Source organism: Rhinoderma darwinii, chromosome 2 (assembly GCF_050947455.1).
Source record: "Rhinoderma darwinii isolate aRhiDar2 chromosome 2, aRhiDar2.hap1, whole genome shotgun sequence".
In the NCBI taxonomy this organism is placed as follows: domain Eukaryota; kingdom Metazoa; phylum Chordata; class Amphibia; order Anura; family Rhinodermatidae; genus Rhinoderma; species Rhinoderma darwinii.
The window spans coordinates 211614663-211637255 of NC_134688.1; the positions used below are offsets into that span (position 1 = coordinate 211614663).

At 38.6% G+C, this 22593-nt stretch overlaps 1 protein-coding gene across 2 annotated transcripts in view; it reads left to right on the forward strand.

Moving 5' to 3' along the window:
* Positions 1-22593, forward strand: part of ALCAM (activated leukocyte cell adhesion molecule) — a 98954-nt gene that overhangs the window by 50614 nt on the left and 25747 nt on the right. The window contains exons 5-14 of one of the 2 annotated variants that reach the window (XM_075852805.1): positions 547-634; positions 4830-5012; positions 9538-9665; positions 13318-13447; positions 15927-16039; positions 16411-16543; positions 17618-17751; positions 18026-18158; positions 18785-18823; positions 19351-19456. In XM_075852805.1, coding sequence (XP_075708920.1) covers positions 547-634; positions 4830-5012; positions 9538-9665; positions 13318-13447; positions 15927-16039; positions 16411-16543; positions 17618-17751; positions 18026-18158; positions 18785-18823; positions 19351-19456 — 1187 coding nt within the window. The remainder of the gene's footprint in view (positions 1-546; positions 635-4829; positions 5013-9537; positions 9666-13317; positions 13448-15926; positions 16040-16410; positions 16544-17617; positions 17752-18025; positions 18159-18784; positions 18824-19350; positions 19457-22593) is intronic. The other variant, XM_075852806.1, reaches the window with a different exon arrangement.

Consider the following 22593-nt stretch of genomic DNA (forward strand, 5'->3'; position numbering starts at 1 on the left):
CTGACACTTCTGAATCTTTTCTGTGAGATTCCAGCAAGCCACGCGTAATCTCGCGAGATTACGATGTAAACGAGATTTTGTTTCCCTTGCTGGAAATCTCACAGAATAGATTCAGAAGTGTCAGGATTCTGAATACACATGATGTCCAGGCTGGAGGTAATGTATATTCATTATCAGGACACTTGATTAACGTTAATGTCTGTGTATGTGGCTGCACATCGTGATCTAGTAAGAACGCGATGCTACTGTGTAAATGAATGGAGAGGAGTGCATGACGCTGATTGGTCAGCGTCATACACTCCTCTTTAAAACGCCCACTTCGTTGAAAGTAAAAACACGCCCACTTGGGCATTAAGAAACTCATTAGCATAAAGCTAAAAATCGCTAATAAAGTGGTTTCAAATAGATTGTTTTTCTAAAAAAAAAAGCATCACTGTCACCTACATTACAGCGCCGATCTCCTTATGTAGGAGATAGGACACTTATAATGTGGTGACAGAGCCTCTTTAAATGTGTAGTTATAAATTTTATTCATTATTTGTACAGGTTGGAGATTGTATTGCTAAAGACAGCTACCCAGATGCCAACATTACATGGTATAGGAATGGTCAAGTTCTTTTACCAGTTGATAAAGGTATGTTTGTTTTTTAATATACATTTATATTTAACTCTGTATTCAGAAAACTCTAAGATTCAAATGTGACTCAGAAGTAATGGAAATCGGTGTCTAGAATCTTTGAATTCTGTTATCACTTTTTCAGTGTTTCTTATAAATACTTTTTAATGTGATCAAACTGCAAAATACTGTAACCTCAAACATTCATAGGGTCATGGACATACTGTAGGAATACACTGTCTTTCATGTAAATAACCTCATCCTTATACCCGATGAAGTTTTGTACTAAACATAGACTATTCAGCATACTATGTACTGTTCTTTGAAATGATTGAAATCATGGCGATCTTCAGTTATGTATAAAATAGAGTGAAGGTGAGCAATGTTAGGTGGTACATTGTTTCAAGTGCTGCCAATAGAAAAGTAGGAGATATGATATGCAATTATATATTTATACCATTCATCTGTAATTTTCATAAATCCTCTCATCAATCATGTGTAGCAATTGCAGTGTACGGAATGAACTTTCATTTGACATGATTATCTTTTAGGTGGTCTGATTGTCCGTTATTATAGCTCCTTTTATAGAACTACTAGTAGAAAGGAATTTTGCTTAAACTACATGTCAATAATCCACCAAAAAAACTGGTGTAAACAAAGCCAACTAATAGGTGGTATAAGTAAGAGGAAAGCGTCCAACATGTCTAGCAAGATGCGCCAAATTTATTATACACCGTGCACCACTTAGAAAATGTGCCAAATTATCAGACTGCCTGGTCTGAGTATACACTGTTTAAAGGGGTTATGTTGGGACTAAAAAGTATTAGCAGTGTACTCACAGCAGTATGTGAGTACACCGCTAATATATATTCCGGTACCCTGTCACTCTGATCATGAAATTTTCATCGATGATTTTTTTTTTTTTATAGCGCTGGCGGCAGGGACCTGAAGTCTAATGGCACCGTCTTTCTTCATGACGACATGACTCTTTATCATGTGACCGGCCCTGCTGTACGCTATATAATCGCTGTAGCAGTGGTGGAACGATTACATAGAGTACAGCGGGGCCGGTCACATGACAAAGTCGTGTCGTCATGAAGGTAGACTGTGCCACTAGACTTTCGATCCCCCGCCAGCGCTTTAATAATCTATTAAAATCTCAATCGGCTCGATGGGGACCAGAATGTATATTAGCGAGTGTACTCGCATACTGCAGTGAGTACACTGCTAATACTTTTCGGTCCCTACATAACTCCCTTAAACTTAGACAGTATTCGTAAATCTTATATTTTTCCATTGTGATGCAAGTATTATTAGTATCGCTTTGAAAATGTCCAGAGAAACCTAAATAATGTAGCAAGTTTTCTGAGTTTCCAGTTAGACTAACACTACTTCCTGCAGTACTAAGTTAATAAAAAGAAATAACAAGTATCACTTTATTGCTTTTTAATTACACACAGATGCGGCGCCGTTCACTTTCATATAGGAGCTCTCTTTTCAAGTCACTTAAAATCCAGTTATCCTGACGTGATGCTGTAATTATACTTGGAAGGACAAAGCTTAATTAGGTTGTTCTTCTGTTAGAAGTGAATGCAGTTTGTATCAAATATTCAAGGAGGAAATGTAAAAGAGCTAGATATACACTGCTCAAAAAACGTAAGGACGCACTTCAACCTTTCGTTCATCGAGATCTGATGAGTAATTTAAGCTGAAAATCGAATCTAATATAAATTGTGTAATTCTTGAGAACAAAGTGACGTATCCATGGTCTATGAAAATCCAAATCATCAAGCAATTAAGGGCTGGATTCCAAATCACACTGAAGATCAAAGTAAAAAATGAAATCACAGGCAGATTCAATTTGGGTGAATTTAATCACGGCAACGGATAATGTGACTCAGCGGTGTGTATGGCCCCCACGTGCCTGTATGCACTCCCGACAACGTCTGGGCATGCTCCTAATGAGACGGCAGATGGTGTCCTGGTGAATCTCATCTAAGAACTAGATCAGGCCATCAGTCAGCACCTGGACAGTCTGTAATGCTACTTGGCGGCATCACATGCACTGATTCATAATGTCCTAGAGGTTCTCAATTGGATTCCGGTCTTGAGAACATGAGGGCCAGTCAATGGCCTCAATGCCTTCTCAATCCATGAACTGCCTACACACTTGTGCCACATCAGGCTGGGCATTGTCCTGCACTAGGAGGAACCCAGGCCCCATTTCACCAGCTTAATGTCTGACAATGACTGAGTAATTCATCCCGGTACCTAAAAGCTGCCAGCGTCCCCACAAAGGTATGCCTCCCCAGACCATCACTGACCCACCGCCAAAACGCTCATGCTGGTTGAAATTGCAGGCAGCATAACAGTCACCACAGTGTCTCCAGACTCTTTCACGTCTGTCACACGTAGTCTGTGTGAACCTGTTTTTATCTATGAAGAGATATCAGTCCTGTTGATGGGTTGATGCCCATGGCCCTTCCATGCCCTTGAGACTGTGCTGGGAGACACAGAACATGTTCTTGCGATGGCATGTATGAATGTGCCATCCTGGAGAAGGTGGACTACCTGTACTAACCTGAATGGGCTGCAGGCACCGCCTCGTTCTACCAGTAGTGACAAGGATACTAGCAAAGCACAAAACTAGAGCAGAATCAGTCGGGAATGATGAGGAGAAAAGAATTGTCTGTGGCCACCACCTGCTAAACCATTGACTTTTGAGGGGTTGTCTTACGGTAACTCTCCAGTACATCTGTTACTTTCATTTGGACCAAAGCAGGTGGAATGGATTCACAGTCGCTTATGCTTCCTAACTGGACAGACTGATAACCCAGAAGTTTAATTGACTTGAGGTTATACTGTGATGCTTGAGTGTTTCCATTTTTTGAGCAGTGTATATGTCTACATTTATAAACACTTTGGCGACAAAACTATTTTACTTTTACATTTCTAGTGATGTATAGGATGCAACTTGTTTGCAAAAGCCTTGCTGAATAACTTATCTGAACCATACACATACTGTACATACAATAAATAAAACTCGAATTGTCCTTTTCTGTTAAATTCCAGCCCGTAACAAATTTTCACCATTGCAAATTCTTTGCTTTACTGTTTTGTTTTCTCAATTCATATATATAGCTACTTTCAAAAAACATTTAAAAATCCTGCTGATTTCATTTTGTCCAGGCAGTGGTTTAGCTCCATTCTCCTGTCATAATGGTGATTTAGGCCTGGGCTACACTGAGACTTTTTGTAGCACAACTAATTGATTTTTAACTATGGAACGACCCCTTCAGTCCAAATGTATACATGCGTGCAATATCGATAATGGCTCCATTAGTAGCACTACAAAAAGTTTGTGTAGCCCAGGACTTATAGCTAGCTATACACCTAAGATACCTGACAACCAAACGCTTACTTTTACTCTTAACATGAAAAGAATAGACTGTTCTTACATAGAACACTGGGTCATGTTTATGAATGTATTTGCATCTTTTTTTTTTTTCCCTTTGGTGCATTTTACTTAAAAATAGTGTGACATTTATTAACCGTTTGCGCCAAAATTCAGAACTGTTTGTACAATGCACGTCGGTATGAAGTAGAGTGAAAGTGGGCATTGCTTAATGCTTGGTCAGGATTCAGACGCATTTATGAAATGCAACTTTTTATAAAAAGTCTCAAAAAAAGTTGCATCTCTACTCCTCATAGACCCTGGTGAAGAAAAAGTGCCTTAATTTTAGCCAGTGTGAAAGTTGATATGGCTAGCTTGTCCAGGGAGTAATATATATATATATATATATATATATATATAATTTTTTATTTTTTTTTAAACGGCTCACAGTGCTGTACAAACATGAAAAAAAGCCATACTTACCGATCCCCCACCGCTACCGTTCTAACGCTGATTTCTACTTACTGCTGCAGTGATGTGTCAACACAGGGACATGTGACCACTACAGCCAATCACTAAAGCAATTACCATCAGGGGACGTAAACCTTTTTTATTTTTTCCGGACATCGCCTTTTAATGGCAGTGATGGGTGTGGTGACATATTTATCAAAGGGAGCACATGCAGTCTAGCTTTAATATACACATTGACTAAAATGACGACAATTTTGATAAATGTGGTCCTTTAGTCTAAAGTAAATGAACATTACAGAATATGTTGCAAAAAGTTATATTACTAACAAATTTATTGTTTTTGTTTAGTTGTTATAATAGACTGGTTAAAAGAGAGAGACTCAACAAGTGGCCTTCATAACATTCGTTCTACACTGCAGTACATATCTACCAAAAATGACATTGATGCACAGTTTTCATGTGCAGTGACTTATTATATGCCACATGGAATGGCAGAAATGGAGTCTGATCCAGTCGTCTTCGATATCCATTGTAAGTGTTGTTTTATAAAGTCTGTGTGTATAATTTATTATTTGGGTGTATTTGTCGCTGTCTGTATAGTGCGTATAATGCCTCATGCACACAACCGCTGTGCCACTTAGGCAGTTTTTGACCGCATCTGTGTGCCACCCGATAGTCTTCACGGACCCATTCCCTTTAGCGGGTGAATCGGGTCCATGAAAAATGATCCGAGTCGGACGGCGCACACTGTCTTGTGCATGAGGTGTAAGACGAATACTTGATTTTAGATGACCAAAAACTGCAGACCTCTAACGGAATCCGACAGAAAAAAAAATCATACCATGTTCTGTTGACATTGCCTCTAGGGAAGAATACAGAGGCACCATACGGCGGCACACAAATTGCCTGTGCACTCGACCTCGCTGTGTACATAAGCCCTTAAACTCATTGTTTTAGGTGAATAAAAAAAAAAGACTCAAAACTCCTCTAAAATAGTGAACCATCCTGGCAGCCCTAAGGCTTTGCATTCATTTGAATATTAGGCATGCTTGTTGTTTTGGGCTACTTTGTTGTTTACCTTCCCCTATTTAGTACCATTTACACTATGGTCTAAGAACACTGCGGTAGATGTACTAAGCAAATTAAGGCAAAAAAACGGGCTCACATTCCACGTGTCCCATTTTTAATTTTTTTTTATTTTTAATGTTCTAGACACTTTTTGCGCCTCACTAGACACTTTTAGTAAAGTATCTAGAAAAGGGGATGGGGCTTAGTGGATTCTTAAAATGCGCCATATTTATTACTAGCGTGGTTGGTGCAAAATAATGGTATAAAGTAAGTCAACCAAGAGGTGGTGTAATAAATAGGAAAAGTGTCTAATCTCTATTTAAATGCGCCAAATCCATTACAGTGTGGCGCATCTTTTGCCTGTCTCGTCTATTTTTAAGCGGTCCACGATATTAAGACACTAGTAAGTAATCACCTCCAATTACGTGTTTTGGAGATGTGAGCTATATTTTATCTTTTTTGTTTTTTATCAGTGTACCTTATTTTTGCAATTACTTTGCCAAAATTAATTACTTATGTCATTTATATGGGTGGCTCTTTGGGGACATTTTCAACAAGTTAAATCACATTTTCAGAAATGACTATTTTTTTTCTAGATTCTATCACACAAAGTAGCAATGCCCATTTTAAGATTATCTGTTTCAGCGGACAGAAAAAAGCTTTTTAGATGACTTAAATTGAAGGTCAAAGATAATTCATGCAGTGTTGATATTGTATTGATTGGTGCAGGCGAAGGTCACTTGCCGTTATAAGATGGAGTGAATTCGTGTTTCCACAGCAGAAGTATGAATGAATGTACACGCAGATACTGAATCAACTCTGTTTTGTTTCTCAAATCTTTTGTGCACTACTGACCAATGGTACCAATTTATAATTCCACTTTTTCAAGACCATTTCAAATCAGACTATAAACTGAAAGCTAATTAAATAACCAATTCTAACTATTTACCTAATTTGATGTTCAGAGGTCTAAAAAACATCAACAGGTTCTTGTAAACAAGTAAATTTAGCAAATCCCCATACAGAACAAGCAGACCGTATGCAGTTTAACTTGTTCTGAACACTGCATAGGAGGCTGGAGCCCACTGCTGTCTGACGTTCATAATTTAATTTGTCTTACATTAGAGAAACTACACAAGACATTATTCTGTACTTACGTCATCCTCCCCTCCCCCTCCCGGCAATCCTCTGATAGAGCTCTGGGAATGCCTCTAGGTATTTAAAAAATGTTCATTTCAGCCTCTCCTTATGACTGGGTCTCAAACTCCGCACCTTGTGTGTGTGGGAGACAGAAACCCTGGCACTGAACACAGGCTAAACTTCTAAAAATGAGGATTGTCTGCCTAAATGCTTCCATAGTATTCTTATTCACCGGCCTAATGTCCTGGTATATAGAGATAAAAAAAGATATGTTCGAAGTAAAAAAAAAATTATTAAATAAACATCACAAAACAGTGAATAGCATAGACGTATTTGGTATTTCCATAACTGTAACACCCGGTACGTTACAATTATCACATGATTTATTGTGATCGGTAAGTAGAGTAAAAAAATAAATAAATTGGGGAATTGCTTATATTCTTGCCTTTCTCTGATAATAAAAGTCTATCTAAATTAAAAACGTATGTGTCTCTCAAAAAACAAGACCTCTTACAGGTATGTCAACATAAAAAAAATGTTATAGCTGAATGTGGAAAAGCAAAAACCAAAAAACTCTTCTGGCTATCTGATAAAGTACAGCACACAAATTTCCATCAGTCAAAGGGTTAAATTGTAAACTTTGCGGCATACAGCTGCCTCTCTCCTACTTAGGGTATGTTCATATACGGCATTTTTGCGGCTTTTTTTTTTTTTCGTTTAAAAAATGAAAGGAAAATCAATTTCTGTGAATTTTTATTAAAAAATAAAAAACCTCACAAAAAATGGATTTGGGGCTCTGTATCAGGAAAAACAGACCACCAAGCTATGTTTAGAAATTAATAATCACAAAAGTTTAGACCTATTTAGATTTTTTTTTTTAAAAAAAGAGCATCAGTATTTTTTCTGGTTTTCCCACTTTATTGTTAGGCTGGGTTCACACGACCATGTTACGTCCGTAATGTACGGAACGTATTTCGGCCGGAAGACCCGGACCGAACACAGTGCAGGAAGCCGGGCTCCTAGCATCATAGTGATGTACGATGCTAGGAGTCCCTGCCTCGCTGCAGGACAACGGTCCCGTACTGTAATCATGTTTTCAGTACGGGACAGTAGTTCCACGCAGAGGCAGGGACTCCTAGCATCGTACATAAGTATGATGCTAGGAGCCCGGCTCCCTGCACTGAGTTCGGTCCGGGTCTTCCAGCCGAAATATGTTCCGTACATTACGGACGTAACATGGTCGTGTGAACCCAGCCTTACACCGATAAAAAGTCCCAGGAAATGCCAGTATGCCCTCTGAATGTTTACATTTGCAAAAAAAAGACCTGATTTACAAATTTAGTATCTGCTTCCAAAGTCTGGGATGTCAGCTCTTAGGGCTTATTCAGACGAACGAATGTAAACTCGGACGAGTCGCACGAATCCGTGAAAACGGATGAAAATAGGACGTCCTATTTTTTTCACGGGCTCTTCACACGGTCCGTTAAAACAACAGCTGTGTGATTACCATTGAATTGCACGGGTCTGTGTGCTGTCCGTTTCTTTTAACGTATAATACGTATACATATAGTATGTATAATACGCTGGCACTGAACAAGCCCTTAGGGTCACTGAATGTCGGGCTCTCTATTGTACAGCTATAATTAATTAAATAAAATTATACAAACCCAGAATGTTTGTGCGTTCCTCTTATATCATTTTAACAATTTTTCAGCTCACTATTTTATTTTTTTACCATTATTTTGTTTTGGGTCTCATGATTTCTTAAAGACCACTATTGAGACTTCTGTATTTACTAAACGGGTCAAGCAGCAGATGGATTACATCAATCTAGCCATGGCCTGTTCTATTATGTGTGCAACACTGGACCGGCATATAATATTATTTCTACCAGCAATAGGGAACCCATATTATTGTTTTACGTGTATAGACATTAGATGACACTACTCTATTAAAGTAAGGCCCCGTTAACACATTCCAGATTTGGCAGGAGGTTTTGACACAAATTCTGTGTCATTCTTCCTCAAAACCACTCAAATTCCACCTCCAAAGCATGTGAATTAGGTTTCTTGCTCTGGAAAGAATCTCCACAAATTTTTATCTGCATTCTTCTCACACCACACAAATTTGCCTAAGGCCTTATTCAGACGAGCGTATTTCACGTCGGTGTGATGTCCATTTTTTTTTCTTGATGGCCCCGACAGGGACGTATGAAATTCAATGGGGCTTTTCAGACATGGTGTTTTTCACGCAGCGTGTGTCCGTTGCCTGAAACTCACTGCAGGTCCTATTTTGGTTCGTTTTTGCGCACCATGCAGCCCATTGAAGTCAATGGGTGCGTGAAAAGAAACAGACAGGACACGGACGTCATTCGTGTGCTGTCTGTGATTCACGCACCGGTTGCTAAAGAAATAATGAGGAAAAGAAAACAAAACCTCCTTCCGTTTTCTTTGCTGACGTAAAAAACGCATGACATATGGGCAAAAAAATGCAGACACGCACTGTACATGCAACTGCAACGCGCGCATAACGGGCACGTTCGTGTGAATAAGGCCTAACACAGTAAAAATTTGTGCTACTGGTTCTTAAAATAAATCGTAATGGCTTTTGCCGTACTACTTAGGTTGTTCTATATATTTCTGGATTACAAAGTTTTTCTGTTACTCTTTAGTTAGGAATGGTTCTGTCTTTAGAAAGTGCCCATTAGCTTGAATCCGTGTATAAAGGATGCATTAAAGCAATTACATTTCGCTGCCTAATGTGAAACGGTGTGTAATTCAGTCATTTAAATTGTATACTATGTGCAGCATAATTGTGTGCTTGATAAAATTGTCCATTCTTTTCTTAGACCCCACAGAGAAGGTGACAATACATGTACAGTCTCCGAAAAAAACGATAAAAGAAGGAGATAATATTACATTGAAGTGTATAGGAAACGGCAATCCGCCCCCACTTGAATTTTTGTTTTACCTTCCAGTAAGTGTACTCTAGATCTATCTACTGTAGATTTTTGGCAAGAATATTGTGAAATAGACTGTTTTTAAGTATTATGTGTAACTTAAAAGTAAATTATGCCTGCCCTACTAGTGATCTATTTTAAGAAATGAATTCTTTGTTTAAAAAAAAAAAAAAAATGTGTGCGCATACCTCCGGTGGAAAAACAACAACTTTACAGTGCTCTTAGTTCCTCGGGTACAGTAGCTTTGTGGAGTCTTGCCCTTCAAAGCTCAACCATATTTGCTGCAGACCGCTCTTTCTGCCACGTTCACTATCAGGAAGCTATCCTTGTCTGCCATGTTACAGATCACTGTTTCTACAAGCCTGCTAGCTCACCTTACACTTGCCATTCCTTCCTCTCTACCCAGTTAGGGTCAGTTCACACAGTGTGTTTTTTGCATGGATTTTGACACGGAAATCGCGTTGGAATCGGTGCCAAAAACTGGCAGAAACATTTTATTTTTTTTCTCCAGGCAGCATTTGGCCACTTGCGGGGGAAAAAAGTGGCATGTTCTTTCTTGCCACAGTTTCAGCCTCTGACCTCCCATTGAAAGCAATGGAAAGCAGAGAAAAACCTGCAGGGCTGGTTTCTAATCATTCTGCCTGCAGTCCTTGCATTAGATTCAATGGCCGTGTGCAAAAAAATGCGGGGAAAAACATGCAGGCTGTTTAAAATCTGCCTCAAAGTTCCTGAAGGAATTCTGAGTCAGTTATGCGCTTGCTGTAAACACAGGTCTTTGTTAGCAAGTTCCATCAACAGACACACAGGCTGCTTATAATTACTAGTTTGGTTCAGTTATAGGTCTATCTCCTATGTATCTATGTATCTATCTATCTCTCTCTATCTCACTCTTCTCTATCTCTCTCATCTCTCTCTGTCAAGATCTGCAGGGAGATAGTAAAGGGCTGCAATAATTACATTTTTACTCTGCCCTATACAGGGGCTCATGGGCCCTGGTGCATAATTCAGCTTGGGCACTCTTACCCCTCCCTAACACCACCAGACCCCTGCACATGCCTATGCCCAGCCAGCTTGCCAAACAGCCCCCATGGATGCTCCCCATACAGTATAATGCCACCCATATTAGCTCCCCATACAGTATAATGCTCCCCATACAGTATAATGCCCCCCCCCCCCCGCCATATCTGCCCCCCATACAATATAATGCAGCCAAATGTGCATAATAGAAAATGAATACAATTACTTACCTATCCCCGTTCCCACGCCGTGTGGAGGATCCTTCTCCTCCTTTGGTCTGTGGTATGAGGGACTCGGCGCATACTGGCGCGATGACGTCACTACATCGCGCCTGTCGAGCCGCTCATGGCTCAGGACACAGTGAATGCTGGAGCAAGGTGCAGTCGGTTCCACCCACCCAGTTTGTAGTGTATTGTGTTGTGCAGTTTGCGGTGGAGAGGGGGGGCTTTAATTTAACGGCCCTCCTATCGTCTCTCCACTGCAAACACAGACCGCACAATACACATACATTACGGGCCCCCTCTGCAGCTTAGATGGAGTCTTCCAGGATCTTCCGCACCAGCTGTTCCATGCTGGCTGGAACGCCCCTTACGTGACGTCACTGAGTGTACCATGTGTCCATGACGTCTAAGCAGCCCGGCCCGTAACCAAGTGCCAGAGAATTTATTCAATCGTTAGCGCGCTGTGAGGCAATGCGGGCCTTGTTGGCCCCCCCAGGCTTAGGGGCCCGGTTGCGACTGCAACCCCTATAGCTACATCACCGATCCTATAGTGAAATGGAGTGTGCAATCTGCAAAATAATAAAGCTACCAAACCGCATAGATCAGAAATGCAATTTAAACTCTGAGGTGCACATCCTAAGCGGCTCACTGGAGGTATGCTTTAATAATTAGTGGGGGTTTATTATTACATCAAATAACTTCTCTTTATCCTTAAGATAAGCTTATTTGATGGAGCAATTTGGAACCACTTTGCTGGGTAATGGGGAAGAGATCCAAAGCATAGGGCTTCTTACCCCTCTCCCAACAACTAATCAGAATTTTTATTTCCTTATACTTTCGGACCCACAAAGCTGGAATCTGATTTCAGTTTTTAGGCCATTTTTTTTTTTTTATAACTTTTTAAGTAAACCACTTTTTCAACAAAGTTTCAAAATATATTTTGTAGTAACGAAGTTGAAATGAGCAGAATGGTTTGACTTTTAATGCAAATGTACAGTGTTTTTATTCTTTGAGCACAAAAGTCATCTTTTCTTTGCACTAGTACGCCACACTTGTTTAAATAGGCAAATTGTGTTAAAAGATTGCCTTAAAGAGGTTCGGTCACCACATTAAAAGTGCCCTGTCTCCTACATAAGGAGATGGGCGCTATAATGTAGGTGACAGCAGTGCTTTTTATTTAAAAAAACGATCTGTTTTCACCACTTTATTAGCGATTTTAGATTTATGCTAATGAGTTTCTCAATGGACAACTGGGCGTGTTTTACTATTGACCAAGTGGGCGTTGTACAGAGGAGTGTATGACGCTGACCAATCAGTGACCAATCAGCGTCATACACTTCTCTCCATTCATTTCCTCAGCACATAGGGATCCTTTTAGATCACTATGTGCTGTCTTATACTAACAAATTAACGATACTGAAGTGTTTAGACAGTGAATAGACATTCCACGGGATGTCTATTCACAATATCTGCTCTTCGTTACTGTTTCTGTGGTAGTTACAGCAGAGCTAGTGTAGGTTACAGCAAGATTACGCTTGCTCTGCTGTAACTACCATAGAAACAGTAACGAAGTGCAGAGATTGTGAATAGACATCCCGTGGAATGTCTATTCACTGTCTAAACACTTCAGTATCGTTAATTTGTTAGTATAAGACAGCACATAGTGATCTAAAAGGATCCCTATGTGCTGAGGAAATGAATGGAGAGAAGTGTATGACGCTGATTGGTCACTGATTGGTCAGCATCATACACTCCTCTGTACAACGCCCACTTGGTCTAAAGTAAAAACACGCCCAGTTGTCCATTGAGAAACTCATTAGCATAAATCTAAAATCGCTAATAAAGTGGTAAAAATAGATAGTTTTAAAAAAAAATAAAAAGCATTACTGTCCACCTACATTATAGCCCCGATCTCCTTATGTAGGAGATAGGGCACTTATAATGTGGTGACAGAGCCTCTTTAAAGAGGACATGCCAGCTTTCTTGACCTATCTATTTTGGTAAATACTTGTATTCCCCATGAAATAAAAATTCTGGAACATATCTAATAACTTTGCGTTGTGCCGTTCCTCTGTTATTACTCATAGAAATGTATGAATAAACTGACAACGGTTGTTCTCATTGCCCTTGTCAAAGGGGTGTGTCCCTAGTCTCACTCAGTCAGCACTGATAGGACATTGCCAAACTGTGAAGGGAGACACCCCCAACTGGTAATAACTTTCTATGCGCATTAACAGAGGAAAGGCACAACACAGATTTCTAATAAAAGATGCTCCAGGGGAATACAAGTATTTATTAAAACATACATGTTGGGAGAGATGACCGGTTCTCTTTAATGATTTACTTCCTTATTTATATCAATCTTTGTGAATCACTATGTTATGTAAATTTTTTCATGAAACGGTACCATATGTCTGTTTTCTTTACACAGGGTCAAGAAGAAGGAATACGTAGTACAAGTGCCTACCTTATAACTGACATAAAAAGAAATGCAACAGGGGATTACAAATGCTCATTGTTAAATAAAGTTATGATTGCCTCAACAATGGTTACCGTGCATTGTAAGTAAATGGCGTCCAATTCTGTCTTGTAAACCTTTTAGCCCAGCTCCTCTGAAAACCGTTAAGAACAAGATTCTCTCTTTCAGTATATGATTCCGATTTTTTTTTCTACAGCATGCGCTTCTGTTTGTAATATGTTTACAATATTGGAAATTGAGGTCATTGCAGAGTAGAAATATTATGGAACTTTCCTTCTTAGGATAATAAGAATTTTCATTTAAATGGGATGAATTTTGGTATGTTTACAGCAGAACATGACTTATGAAGCTTGTATTTATATTGCCTATTTCTTCCTACTCCTAAATGCATTTTCATATATACGGTAGTTATTTTTGTTTTGTCATATTGTATCATTTTCTATAGCTAAATGTTTGTTTGCATCTGTTTCATTATTTTTTTTGCTCCCTTTATGAATTCCTGTCACTCCATTTAAAGCACAAAAACTGAATGTGCTCAAATAATAGCATTGTTCGAAACAAAGTTCCCCAAGCTCTGTCTCTGTCATGTCAGTTTTGCTATAATACTATAGGTGCCTTTTCACGCTTCGTTAGTGCGTATGGTAAAGCGATTTCCCACTGGTGCAACTATTCATTACCGGTCTTGAAAAAGTCAAGCAACGTGTGTTTACATATGGTATTGTGATGAAATTAAATTGTAATCATGGTCACATGGCGCCATGGTGGGACACCAATGTCTAGATGGGTGGATTAATTGCCAGACCATTGAGTCATTTCATTTACACACAGCAATTTTCACAAAATGTATACCGTACCTGAAGATCTGCAATCATAATTTCGACTACCGAAAGGGTTTCCCTACGAGTATTTACACGTTGATCAATTAGTCAACATTATTCTAAATGTGTAAAGGCACCTTAAGTTTCCCTGTAATTCTGAAATAAGATGGGACAGGTTTACTATAGTGTCTTGGTTTAGAAAGTGTCAAAAATTGCATCATATTGGCACAGTTTAAAGTTTGCACCTCACTGAAAAGTTATCTGAAAAGGGGCGTGACTTAGGGGAAAGGGGCATGGCTTAAGATGGGACTGCACCACAAACAGGCAAATTAATTTGCAAAATAAGCCAATTAGACACTTCTCTCTTCCTTGTACTACTTTTTAACAGGTCATTCAAGATGCGCTAATACTACCATACAGTATGCACCACTGTGATAAATTTGGCACATTTTGTGCCCGCCTGGTCTAAGTTTATTACACAGCATTAGTAAATATGGGCCAGTCTTCTTTTCACAACTGTAGTAAAAGTACATGAGAATTGCAAACAAAAATATTTTTAAGCATAGAATTTCCATTAGAAAGACAACTGCTGTATTAAGATTGGGCACTTGTGTTAACACAGGTTAATTTAAAAAATATATTGTACAACATTAAAATTTGGTGGCTACCAAAAATTAAAACATCCTCTGGTTTGAACTTCCCAAATGGAGGTTTCCCTGGCAGCAGCTGGGAGTACCCACCGTCACCTGCAGGGCGAGCTAGAGTGCAACTGCTTCAAATGTCTATTCTTTTCAAAGCATCCATAGGGTCCTCAAGAGCAAAAGATGGGGTCTTGTTCTGGGGAACTCTTGCTTAACAGGAATTCACATGCAGTTCCTCCTTATACATATACTTGATTAAAAAGATATCGTAATATCTCAGCAATTATTTGACAATAACACTAATTTATTTGTAGCGCTCATTTTTATCATTGAAGTAATAGCACTACATATGAAACGGTTTGTTTTCATAGTATATAGATGATTTTCACCAAAAACTTTAAATTATCAGTTTAATCCACATATATTTAATTTTAAGATCTCTTGTCTTGAATTTAGCCTTAGAATTTATAGTCTCCAGTCAGTTAAGGTAATCTATAGCTTTTGTGAATTTAAATCTGTTGAGAAGAGGACTACAGTCCCTGTCAGGCACATTATACAGTTGCCTTTTGCACATATTGGCTGTAATAGGACAGTAACTATTACCTTCGATTAAATGAGAACAGGAGTTGTTCAATTTGAATGTACTATTTGCTCTGAAAATAAATTAAAAAAAATGTAAATATATATATATATATATATATATATATATATATATATTATAATATGGGCTTTACATTTAGAATCTTTCTAGTTCTAAGTGATACCCAGTGAAGAAAAACAAATCCATTGTGCAATACTATCCGTGCATCACAGTGTATACTGTCCGTCCCTTTAGAGCCCAGTTTTGCCCAAGTATTGTTTAAAACAAACAAGATGTTCATGAAGTCATATTATACAATGACATTAGTTGTATGTTCTTTAGCATTGTGATTATCAAGTATTATTGTTCCAGACTAGAGATGCTGAATACCTTGATATGTATTTTAAGACCATTTTCATTTTGCCTTATGCTAATTCTACTCAAATAAATGTGGCTAAATAGAAAAAATGTTTCTTAAAGTATGTCCTCCTTGCAATCTCTCATTATGTTCTTGTCTTTTAGACTTAGACTTGTCCTTGACACCTAGTGGAGATATTACCAAACAGATTGGAGACAGTCTTTCCGTATCTTGCATTCCTTCTGCCAGTAAAAATGTTTCAGTTACGTGGATGAAAGTGAGTTTTATTCCCTTTTATGGCCTCCACAAACATCTGTTTTACGCACATATCTAGAATAGAAAATCCTTTTAAATTGTATGTGTTGAAACTGAATTCCCTTCCCAGAAACTTTATCCTAAATGGGCATGTCAACCAGAAACAGCTGAGAAACTTATTTTATTGTGTTTAATATTTATAGCGTACAAATTATTTTTGTTGCGTTTTAAAATCCCATAGACTAAAAATAATTTCTTTTTATGTAAGATGTTTGCACTTAGGCTTAGTAATTTGGTAGCTATATTATCTTGTTTGTCCTCCATATTGTCAGAAGTGCACTCTCTAGCCTACAATAACCTGTAACTTTTTTATTTGTATTAATCTTTTTCCAGAACCAAAAAATTCTCACACCACCTACATTTACAAATCTGCAGTATCGAGATTCAGGTGTTTATGAGTGTGAGACTAGCATATTAGAAGTTGATGGACTAAGAAGAAAAAAAACACTTAGACTTACTGTAGAAGGTTAGTAAAACCGGGTATTAATACACATTTTGATAAAATATTTAGATGTTTTTATGTTCACATGTATTGAAAAATACGAGGCTGATTTCAAGGGAAAACTCCCTCTGAATCCAGGCGTTTTTGTAGCTGATTTTAGTGTTTGCAAGTGTATTTGTGAATTTTTTTTTTGTAGTATCATTGGAAATCCGCTCCAAAAATGCCTCAAGAATTGACATGCCATTTCTTATGATGCATATTTTAATGGGGCGTTCTTTTAATTCAGTAGCATAAAAATACGCCTCATATGAACAACACGGTGTATTTCCCATTGAAATCAATGGGAAACTGTTTGCAGGTGTATTTCACGTGTATTTTGGATCGTTCGGGCCAGCTCACACAGTTTTTTGACGCGGAAACCACGTTGGAATCCGTGCCAAAATAATTCCAAAACTGCGGGAACGGCCACTTGCAGTTAAAAAAGTGGCATGTTCTTTCTTGCCGCGGTTCCGCCTCTGACCTCCCATTAAAATCAATGGGAGGCAGAGAAAGCGTTTTTTTGGGGTATTTTTCCCGCAGCCCTAGTGGCCGTGGGCAAGAAAGTGTAGGCAGGTCAAAATCTGAAGAAATTTTGAGGCAGATTTTTTTTCTGCCTGCAAATTCCTCCATGTGAACAGGGCCTAATACGAGCCTTTAACGCACCAAAGTACACCTGAAAATAAGCCATGCGAATATTCCCTCAGGTTTATAGAACAATGTCTAACCCTCGGTGCAAGACAGATAAAATGGGCAAACTCCTTCCCACATTCAAACCATCAAAAAGAGAAATGCTACAGCAGCCGTAGGATATTTGAGAAAGGCTGGTTAAGCTGAAATGTTGTACATTAGTAGGATACGTCCTCGGATGGCTGTCTTTTTTTACTTTTTTAACCTGAAGCTGTTTTCCTGCAATTTCTTGTTCATGCACATAAATATTTAAAATACAATTCAGATTTTCGGAAGACTTTGTTAAAAGCGGTTTCCCTAAACATTTTTCCAAGAGAAGTAGATCTCATATTATCGTTCTGTGTACCATCTATTTTTATTTTCCCTCTGTAGGAAAGCCACGGATCAAGCTATCTAAAAAAACAAATACTGATGGCAAGTCCAAAACCATTTTCTATGAAGTAGACGGCTTTCCAAAACCCGAAGTGCAGTGCGTCAGCTTAGGTAATGGCGTATACTTAAACAAGGTGAGTTATTCCTGCATTCTTTCCAAATAGATGCAGATAAAAATACGGTAATACTTTAATGTTTGGTGTTTTGTGTTCAATACCACATTGCAGAATACCTGAACCTAAATTATGTGGGTTTTATTTGTGAATTCAAATATTGACCTTTTCAATGTGTATATAAAGAAATAATACAACCTTGAAGGAACCTTTTGTGTACAATACATTAAATAAGAAACTACAAGTTGAGCTTGTAATGGCCGTATCTAAAGTCACTATATTTCTTAATCTACAGACTGACGAAACCACGTTAAGTAATGGGAAATATTCTGCCAAAATTATCATCTCACCAGAAGAAAATGTCACTATAATCTGCAGTGCTGAAAACAGACTGGGAAGAGAATCCCATTCTTTAAATATCTCTGCTAGTAAGTACCTTGTCACTCATTCATAGTGATCTCCATGTCTTCTGTGTTTTACACTTAAGTGTGGCGTCAAGAAGCGAATCACTGTCCTCTGTACCAGTCATTGCTTTGTTTTCTTTGTCACCACAGCATAAGTCAAGTTTTGCCATCAGTTCAAACCCATGGTCTGACATTTTGAGTAACAATGAGTGCATGGATGGAAGGATGGCACTATTTTCATTGGCAAAAAATAGATCGATAAATAATTTGGAAATGGCAGCTTACATCAGAGTTAAATTGTCGCAGAAAGAAGCCAAAAGGCCTCTAAAAAGCATAATTTATAGGAAAAGGATAAAGAAGTCACCCGATTGACCTGATTTACTGTCTTCTCTGTGAATTGGGAATTATCACTCTGCAATTCTCCTTTGTCTGTATTAACCTTGTCATCGTGTGTCCTAAAAAGGATTCTAAAAAGTTAGTCAAGTCCAAATTACATTAGTGGAAAGTGAAACCTTCTCCGTAGTTTTACTTGCACTAAGGGAAGAGTCATTTTACGGCAGGAGATTAGAAGACATTATGGCGGTGAAGGTGACTTTCATACATCATCAGAAGTAGTTTTTTTAATTTCACCTCTCCATTTTTCATTTCAGTCAGCATCCCAGAGCCAGTTGAGCCTAATGATAAAAGTGGTAAGTAAAGTAGTAGTGTAAGGCGTTTCTCTTCTTCCTGGCTTTTCCACTTTCCTTTCTCTATAGTGCAACTTAGTTTTATTATAACGTTGCACAGCTAGAGATTAATAAAGGACACTATCTTTCTTTCTGCTGCACTTTAACTCTTAGCACTGTGCTAAAAGATGTCTTTGTAAGTCTTCTGTTTGGGAAGGTGAGAAGAATAAGTAATGTGGTGGGGCGATTGTAGCTCTTGTGTATATTGTTTTGCATACTAAATACTAGACTATGAACGGGAAGAAATACAATTAGTATGTCTGTGTGGAGAGAGTGACATGAAGCTTGAGAACAAGTCTCAAAGTCATCCTTGTATCTCATGTTTTTCTAATGGAAAAAGAAGTTCACAAAGCTGCTCATGCAATTGCTCACTTTTATGTACCATGTTTGTTCGTGTTCACTTGTTGTTCTATTAAACACATGTCCACAAATATCTGCTGTTGAGTTTAGTTTTAGCCTTATTTCTTTCTGTTTTAATAATCACTTTTTAGGTGAAAGTAATGATCAGGCAAAACTCATTGTGGGAATTGTTGTTGGCCTTCTGCTTGCTGCACTTGTTGCTGGATTAGCCTACTGGATATACAGTAAGAGATCAAGGTAGTTGAACTTTCCTTTTCTTTCCATCTAGTTACCTAGTTGTTCTTTGGAATGCAAAAAATGATTGAATGCAACCCATACCTTTTTGTGATGTCAGTAGACAGCCCTAGGCAGAATGTTAAAAAAAAAATGCATATCTGAAGCCTTATTAACTAGTGAGATGTTAAAATTGTTAAATCGTTTTTATAGTTTTATGCAAGTAAAGCTTATTCATGTAATGAAGTTATTACTATAGACCAATATTTTTGTTTCCGCTAATCACTGTTTACCAAATTTTTGCTTGATGACAATGGGGGAAAAAAACATTGTTTAGATTCAGAGGATGAGAACATATCCTGATTATATCCTTCTCTACACAAACAGTAGGAGGGCAGTCTGGAGTATAGGGCAAGAATGAGAGTTGTGCTAGTGTGTTTAGCTCACAGGGAGTTCTCTACGAGCGCTAAATATTGATGAAGCGCATAGTTATAGACTTTAATACTGGACAATAAAGAGAAATAGAGATAGTAGAGGCAAATGCTGGGGCTTTATGTAAGTCTCTGAATACAGCAGAAACATTGTAGATGGTCCGGAGTGCACAGAGGTAATGACAGCCCTGCTTCTCAGTAATACTTGTACACTGGAAGAAGCTAGGAAACCATTGCAGAGCCCTCTAAGGTACAAACTAGGGGCATACCCATCAACATTTGAATCCCATAATCCCTTTTTTAATATCTTATTAGAAATAAATGTCTTTTTCCGCTTATCAGGCTCTTTTACACCTTCCCTCCCCCATTTTTTTAATGGTTAATTTACTCAGAATTCACTCATAGAATCTGTATTCAGTGAGGCAGAGACTAAATGTATTCTCCTCTCCACTGAGAGATCAGGTTACATCTACCAATAGAAGTCTATGAAAAGGGAGCAGGAGGACAGGGCAGCTGCAGAGTGAGAGAAAGTGTTACTGTCTCACCCTAGTGCTGGATTCTCTGCTACAATGCAGCTTACAGCTGTATAATGTATCTTCTTTGTATGCTGGGTATAAAAGACTGTTGGTGAGTCTTCTGCTTCCTCCACCACTCTCCATAAACTTCAATGGGCAGCTATAACCTGATCTCTCAGTGGACCTTAGAATCCTTTTCCGCTCTGCTCTATGGATTCTATGAGTGAATTCTGAGTAAGCGAGGCATTTTTTCTCTGATAAGATATATTACAAAGCTTCTAATCTTCGCTTGTGCTATTGATTTTATGAATAATTTTATATTTGGAGGTACGCTTTAAAAGAACGCTCAGTGCTCAAGTCCTTTGGAGGCGTGAAGGGTGAGGGTGATTAGAGGGAGCATAAACAAAGATATTCATAAAAATCTGCATTTCCATCTAAAGAAAAAATAAGATATTTATTCTGTTGATCAAATTGTAAGCATGTATTTTTTTTTTATGTAAATTAAAAAAAACACCTACACTCACCTATACTATATAATTGACTATATGACATTATGCACTACTATACTACACTGCCCTATATTGTACTATATAACTGACTATATGACATTATACTGTATACTATGGAGAGAGAGAGGTGGTATAAAGGAGAACAAGGTTGGTTATAAAATTTCATATTTTTTGGCTTTAAGATCCTTATTATACTGGCCAAAACGTAAAAACCATCCCTGGTTGTAATATCAAGAATATTATGTCAGTGCCCAGACCTAGAGACACTGATGACCCTAAATTATTGAACATTTTAGTGCTTACAGCAGATTGTCTCAACTAAAGCAATGCATTAGCCACACTTTGGTGCCACCTTGCAGATATTTCACTCTGCTATGCCCATGTAGTGGTGCAAGTTAAATAGTAATAGAAACATTGTGATAACTTCTACAAATAAATGTTCACGCCTTTTGTGCCCACCTCACAAAGACCATAAAATAATCACTTTTCAGAGCCCACAGAGTAGTTACTGCTTCAGCAGTATACATATAAATGATCCAGGCACAATGCTACTGTAATACAAAAGATCTCTGTTTCAGCAGCATGTATCTCTGCAGTTGGAGTACAGCATTGGAGAACTCTGCAGGGCAGGCACAATTGGTCTCTTCTATCAGTAATGATGTGTGGTGTTCCGGCACAGTGCCATGAATCTAGGACTGTTTCACTTAGACACTCTTGCTATGAGTCACACAAAAAGATGCTGCAAGGAATATGTGGCTCCTAGGCCACACTGTGCTTTTACACAGTTCTGTATCCCATTGCCCATTATGATTATTCCCTGATCTGACTTTAGCGGTACCTGCAGAATTCACTACCATATGCGGCATCTACAATCGGGTGCCTGCATTGAGGATCTTATCACCCAGCCAGTCATCCATGAAGTCTTGTGCCATTGGTCAGCACACAGCCCAATTGTGGGCATAGAACTTTACAGCGGTTTGACTTCATAGTTCCGGACAGCAGATTGGGGGATACAGAGGAATCCCCTATTACACATCCCTACCAGAAATGACTGGGCACGGAGGACTCCCCTGCTACTGAGGCAGTCTGAGGCACCTTTTAAAGAGCTCCCCCTTAAAGTCTTAAGCATCTTTAACAAGAGATAGGGCAGACACTATGCATGGTATACACTGCGCATGTTCGCCCTGTGCAAAAAGATAGGCGACAGCCGTGCATGCGCTGACACTGCACAGGGAGAGAGAGATTCACTATAGAAACATACGGTATTGCACTGTCTATGCTCTTCCTACAGAAACTAGAACGACTGGAGGGCATATCCAATAACCATATAGCATGGGCTATTTTGGGGGCTGATTGCAGAAGATTCCTTCATTTGTCCTAATATTTGCATTTATTATGTATTCTATGGATAGGGGAGAACGGGGTATACTTTTGATTGTGGGAATACCCCTTTTAAACCATACCTAACCTTTCAGGTGACTGAATGTGCTGTCATATGTGTACATGAGGTATAACACTATTTCTGGCCATTATATGACTTGTATTCTCCATGTTTTAGCAGTTTCCCCCTTTGTAGGCTCCATCTATAGTTTTCAGTTGTCTCAGAGCTAGTGGGTGGAGCCTAACTGCTATCGTGTTTTATACACTGACCACATAGAAGTGGAGAATCCTGCCTATGTGCCTGCCTAATCCTATCTCGATCTATT